This window comes from Henckelia pumila, chromosome 3 (genome assembly GCF_033568475.1).
Source record: "Henckelia pumila isolate YLH828 chromosome 3, ASM3356847v2, whole genome shotgun sequence".
In the NCBI taxonomy this organism is placed as follows: domain Eukaryota; kingdom Viridiplantae; phylum Streptophyta; class Magnoliopsida; order Lamiales; family Gesneriaceae; genus Henckelia; species Henckelia pumila.
The window spans coordinates 153,673,631-153,680,334 of record NC_133122.1 but is presented as its reverse complement, the minus strand read 5'-3'; the positions used below and the strand labels follow the sequence as shown (position 1 = coordinate 153,680,334).

The 6,704-nt window shown below is 36.2% G+C and overlaps 1 protein-coding gene across 1 annotated transcript; it reads right to left on the bottom strand.

The window, feature by feature from the left end:
- Positions 1–5,282: 5,282 nt before the first annotated feature.
- Positions 5,283–5,987, bottom strand: LOC140889766 (uncharacterized). Its single transcript, XM_073297492.1, has one exon. The coding sequence runs from the start codon at positions 5,985–5,987 to the stop codon at positions 5,283–5,285; it is 705 nt and encodes a 234-aa protein (XP_073153593.1).
- Between the last annotated feature and the right edge of the window lie 717 nt (positions 5,988–6,704).

Sequence of the window (6,704 nt, the reverse complement as noted above, 5' to 3'; positions counted from 1 at the left end):
TTTTCCCTTACAGATTCTCCTTTCAAGGCCCCAGGTTACAAAATGGACTTGAAAATGGAATACAAATGGATACGTTGGAAAAACTTCAAGCTATGGTCTTAATTGCCTCCAAGATCCAAGTCAATTGATCAGATATTTTTTTCTTCATATCTTCTCTGAAATGGTGCGAGGTAAGCACCAATCTCAAGGTTTTTCCATTCAGATTTGTTATTTTATGAAATTGTTGGGTGCAAATGTGTATGGATGAACCAGGGGCTCATGCCAAAATAATGAATGATGCATTCATTACGATATTTATTGAGACAATTACTTTGACCAATTACGAACTGATTCAATTCAAAATCGAGGAAGGAGATAAACAGATTGCACAATCCAAGGTTTCGACTGGACAATCAAAAATCACCAAAAAGCATAGAGGACCATTCAAAAGAAATCTTGCCTAACTCGTATCAGATGAAGTAGAAAATTCAGAGGACACTCCTCTCATCAATTTTTTCTCCAAGAAAAAGACACATAAAAAGACTGTTGCAACTGCTAATGTGATTACCAAGGCTGCAGTTGTTGTCTCTCAAAAGCCAACTAGTGCGGAACCAGTCCACAAAAGGTTATCACTCAAGAAGATCAAGTTGATAAAGCATATCCAAGAACCTATCAGGATTGCTCCTATTCTCTCCAATGCAACTTTAATAGGAATCAGGATTGTTGAAAAGAATATTCACTACTTTGGATTCAGGACTGTCGGAACTTAAAAGCGAAGGAAAAGAGAAAGTTGAAGCTAGTCAAAACAAAACCTCAACAATTCAAACAACTATTGATCTTACTAACTCTTTGATAGATAGGTCTATTGAAAAGAGAACGACTCTATTTGATGCATGGATAGATCACAGAAATAACACTCTCTATTCAACCATTTTAGAAGAAAAGTTACTCAGACGCCTAAGTAAGCTAGAAAACCTGATACTCAAATGGGCAGAAACTCGGAAATTAGAAAAGGTTGTACTTCGAGGAGATCTCATTTATCCACAAATCTGAGAAAGTTTTCTTCGAATGGTGATTCAGAGAAAAAAGATAAAATTTTGTACCTACAACTCAAATTGTGACGCTGATGTAATTTCTCAACTGAAAATGGATGCTCACAATATATCCACAATTATCGAGATGATGAGAGATGATGAACATCTTGAAGCTGTGAATGATGAACATCTTTCGATGAAACTGAATCGGAAGATGAAGCACAAACAAAGACTGGTGATACTCTCAAGTCACCATCTATATCCAAGTCTTCTCAAATTGTTCCACCATCTACTGATGCTCAGGTACACATTTTACATGAAATCTATGTTGTCTTACCTACAGGAGAAAACTCTTCATCAAGTGAAATTCCAACTATTGTTATTTAAACTTCCTATACATCCATCATACAAGTTGGAATAACAATTCTAAAAGTATTAATTACTTCTATGGAAGACGCTGACTGATCTTTGATTGAATTAGAGATTCTTGAGAAACAGGCCGATCAAATGGAAACAAATAAAGGGACAGAATCTCTTCTTTGATATCAAACAAACAGAAACTTCTCTATCCAGTCCAAACAAGTTGATAGATGACTCGATGCTTATTCAGTCACCAATAATAGAACTGAAAGAGATCATTCTCCAGAACCTCAGTTGACAAGGGAGCCTTCCCCAATTCTATCTTCTCCTCCTAAAACTCAACATCCAGAAAGTCTAGGGCCATCAGAAATATAGGATCAGGTGCTTCAATTGACTGATAAGAGTCACCAGTTGATCTCTAATCACAGAAAATGGTTTTGAATCTCTACCCGATGATCATCCTATCTCAAATGCTACTTTGTATTCTCAATTGGAAGCAATCAGGGTCCTAGTTAAGGATACAAAAACTAGCAATGCCTCTGATTCTTATGCTATGGAAAAATTTCGACGCACAATTGTGAGAGATCTGACCAAGCTAGTAACCATGGCAATTGAAAGTAAAGCTAAGCTTGCAATAGTTTCCCAACAAACGGGTGTAACTGATGCTGATCTATCTGCACAAACTCACCAATCATAGAAAAGAATTGAGGCCAAGATAAATCAAATGGAAGATAAGTTTTGCGCCCAGTTGCATGAAATCATATTACATTTACAAAATGGTGATGTCAGAAAGGAGGAAAAAGAATCAAGGAAAAAGGCTGAAGAAGGAGCAGAAAAAGAAAAGATAAGAAAATTGAAGAAGATACAAAGAACCCAAAAACAGGAAGTAGCTCTGGAGGCAGTGGAGCATCATGGTTCCGAAGATAGCTATTTTCTTACATTCTGTTTCGTAGGTATAATAAAATTTCAAACTGTCTGTTATTGCATAATTGTTTTCTTATGTTTTTTTTCATTCTCTCATTGAAAAATTAAGAACTATTATTTATCTTTTAATTTAGTAGGAGTTCATAGATTTTGTCATTACCAAAAAGAAAGAAATTGTTGGACCCTTAGTTTTGATGATTAAAAAAATGAATTTCCAAGCACTGTAAAATAGGTTGAAGATTTCCAACTGCTCTACAGAATTCTCAATCACTTCAAACTGCTCAAAATACTCAAGAGAACTTTCGGACTACTTAAAGATCTTCAACTGATTTAGAAAATTCTTCAAACTACGTGAAAATCTCCAAGAATATTCCAACAAAAACTCTTTATGGATATTAAATCGAGACTGCTTTGAAGAAAAAAGTTCAAAGACCAACAAAACAGACAAGTACTCGTCAACCGCATTAAAGAGCCGCAAGAATTAATCTTATTCATCTTGGGCAAAGATCCTATCTCACATTTATGAAGGCATTTAGATAAATCTTTATGAAGATTCTTGGAAGACTAATAGACGGTTCAGAAGAACACATTTGAAGTCATCAAAGATGTACGTTATGAAAAGATGACTATATATATAGAGAGAAAGCATTCAAAGAAAACAACAACACACAACAGTGAAAAATTTCGAAAATTATCTGAATACTCTTTGAGCACTTTGCATATACTTATCCCAACTGCTTACTTAGTCCACATACACAAGCTACATATCAGATCATTCTAATGATCAATAAGGACAAAGAGTTAACTCTCAACTGCTCATTCCAGAATTATTGAAGAAGGAGTTTCTCATCCGTTTGAATCTTAGGATTCATTCAAACTACGATTACTTCACTTGTTATTTTTAAGACTTGTTTTCTTAACTTGTGATTGAGAACTAGGAGTTTCGATCTAGTCAAAAGATAAATACTATGATTGGAGTGGATTGTATGCAAAAGAGTGTATAAACCAAAGCCTTCTAGTGAATTCCTTCCTTCGTGGAAGAGGAGAGACGTAGAAGCAGTTTCTTCGAACTTCCATATATCCTGACTTATTTACTTCAACTCCTCATTTATTTTATTATCTGTACTTACTTAAATATATAAATATATCACAAAGGCGTTTTGACTGTTTATCCGCACTACTTTAGTAGTCCAAAGTGCTTTTGAGAATAAAAAAAAGTCTTAATAGTTAACTCTATTAAGACTGCTCGAGAAGGGGCAGCCCCGGGGTTTGATATACCGAGATGTCTCGGGCCCGGTCTCATTCTCCAATTTTTGCACTTTCTTTCTGAGCTCATTCAGTTCTTCTGCCATTGCTGTCTCCATGGAATCTGTTTTGAGTCTTCTCCGCCCCTCTTAGATTTCTCTTTATGGTACGAGTCACCTTGAGACTCTTCTTCTTCATTGGGCACCTCGTTCTCCTTCGGGGGTGTTTGGGATGCCAGGGCCTTCTGCACAGCCGCGTTGATCAACACTCGAATTGCTCAGCGGGGATGATGACATTCTGCTGAGGAATCTCAGGGACTGTTTCTTCTTGAGGAATCCCCGAGTTAACGGTATTATTTTCTGAAGGGTATCCTTGAGTTGTTTTGTTTTGTTTTTTGGTAAAAAATCATATCTACGCCTATAGATTTGGTTTTCCACAGATGATGCTAATAATGTCACCCGAGAACAATCGGGTAGTCGAGGTGAGCGATTGCTCGGGTTATAAGAGAGGCCCCGATCGATAGAAGCCCAAAGATTGGGTAATCAATGCTTTTACTTGCGTGGATAATGACCACGACGGTGGATCGTGGCCCATGCCATGGGCACACTTGGAGGCATGGTTACGTGGGGAGGAAATGCTCCTAGATTGTAGGCGATGCCTGTTTGGGGCACTTTGACTTGGTCTTCGGATCTCAGCGGACTGCTTGATCACCCACTTCTCTTCTTAACACCCCCAAAGGATAGGTATCAATTCCTGCAGTCGGGCCTTTGGCAGTTCGGTGACCTGGCATCATCCATCCCTCCTTTCTTGACTTTTCATCTCGGCCCGGGTTCGGTGATAACCTGGGATGTTCCCAGGGTATTACCATATATATACATACATATTTGGGCATCACAAGAAATTTCAAATCTTTCATTTTAATTTTAAAATCAAATAGTACCATAGATTTAAGATATGATTTCAAAATCAATTACTCACTAAAATCTTCCATTCTTATAAATAATATAATGTATCTTGAATTTTGTTTATTCAAACAAGCCGAATATTAATTTGTATCTATCCTTTCCAATACATCATTCTAAATACAACATAACTCTACTACGATTGTGTATCAGCTAGTTACAATAATACAGTGGGTCGTTGCAAGTATATATACAACAAACATTTTTTTTTTGGGAAAATTGCTTTTTTGGTCCTGTATTTTTGTCACTTTGCGATTTTGGTCCTCTATATTTTCAGATTTTAATTTTAGTCCGCTATCTTAATTTTTTTTGGCATTTTTAGTCTTTTTTTCGATGTGACGCTTATATGGCATCAATGCAATGCTGATGTGGAGCTGACGTGTATAGTGTCACGTAAGAATTTTCGAATAAAAGGACTGAAATTGCCAAAAATCGAAACATACAGGACTAAAACTAAAATACAAAAACATAGAGGACCGAAATCGCAAAGTGACAAACATAAAGGACCAAAATTGCAGTTTTTTTTTTTTTTTTAAATCATGCAATTGTTACATTAATACTAACTCGATTCGTATTTTATAATGTGGTTCGACATAGATATCGATGCAGTACTATGAACATAGCAAAGAATCAATAAGTAGATATGCATATGCATGTAACGATCTAATAGTTACAAAAGATTAGAATCCGTTAATATTACATTAATATGGGATTGATATAGCTAGAAGAAAATTACTTTGTAAAACCTCAAGTGAAATACTTGATTATTACATCGAATTCATGGGACGAGACTAAGAGACATGGTAGCTACGCTAGCATCGTTTTTGCAACTCAAAACATTCAAGAAATCATCACTCCAAGAATTTCTCTGGCTGGCAGGGATCATATTCCTCCCTCTGCCCTCCATTGGCGGCCGGGATATTCCTCCCGAATTCCGTCGAACTTGCCGGTTTTTCATGTCCCGGAGGTCCATTTCCGGTGGAGACTTCACCACACCAAACATAAGGCCATACCACCTAGGCTTCCACACCTCGAATTTCACCTGTTTCTTCAAACGAAACCGGGGAGCACAAGAGCCCTTCGATTTTTCATAATCCAGCGAACGGCAGCTTCGCATGCATTTGGTGGTCGAGTCGGTACTGCGTGCTTTTGCGGGAGTCAACAGCTGATCCGGCAAAGACTCGCAATATCTCCGGGATGAATCGTTGAGAGTATCGAAATTTAGCACTGGTTGCTTCTTGAATGGTACAAGTTTACCGCAGAAAATGATGTCTTCTGCATGACACATTTCGGAGGTGAGATCATTAAAGAACTCGAAGAAATCTGATGGGTCGGAGCTTTTCCTACGATCTTGATCTTGGGGAGAATCTTTTTCTTCCGAGTGTAGTATGAAATCACAGAGAGAGATTGCCTCTTCTTCATCGTCGTCTTCTTTTTCTTGGGGATCATGTGCTGTTTCTTGAAATATGGAGTTTTTGGCCATTTTTTTAGAGAAATATCTTGGGGGAGAGCTGGATATTGATGGTTTTGATGCTTATAAATTGAGAAGAAATCTAGGGATAAATCATGTCGTATTATAATTTATTTATGCAATAAAATACTGGAGCATCCTTTTTTCGTTTTTTATAAAAATATTAAATTAACATATTGTTTTGTTAAATGAAGTGCCGAAAATGGAGTTAAAATGACGATCAAACTACAAATTTGTACTGCATCAGAATGTTTCCAGTGGTTCGGACAAATAAATTAGTTTATTATTTCGTAGGACCAATACAACTTAAAATTTGAGTTTTGAATTTGGCCAATTAAGTGCATCACCTATTATCCGCATGTAAATTACAAAAAATAATTACAAATTTAAAATTATAAATACGGAAAATTATCAATAAATCCCTAATAGCAAACATAAGTTGTTTGTCAGTCCCATGCCAAATTATATGTGTTACAACTCCCTGCTGCCAAATTTTTATTTGTTCTAACTCCCTATACCTAACCAAAGTACCATAATACCCCTTGTCACCTATAAAAATCCAATAATGCCATTTGTTTTTGTTTTAAATGATATTGTTTCTCTTTCTTCTCTAGACTTGCTTTAGAATTAATTTTTTTTTTCTTTGCTCATTAGTATACATAATAATTAATATATTGGTTATGAATTTTATTTTAAAAAAATCGAGTATCTAAATTTGATTGTTAATAT

What these genes read in the sequence shown, in the direction of transcription:
- LOC140889766 (XM_073297492.1), bottom strand. Translation starts at nt 5,987, where the DNA reads ATGGCCAAAAACTCCATATTTCAAGAAACAGCACATGATCCCCAAGAA.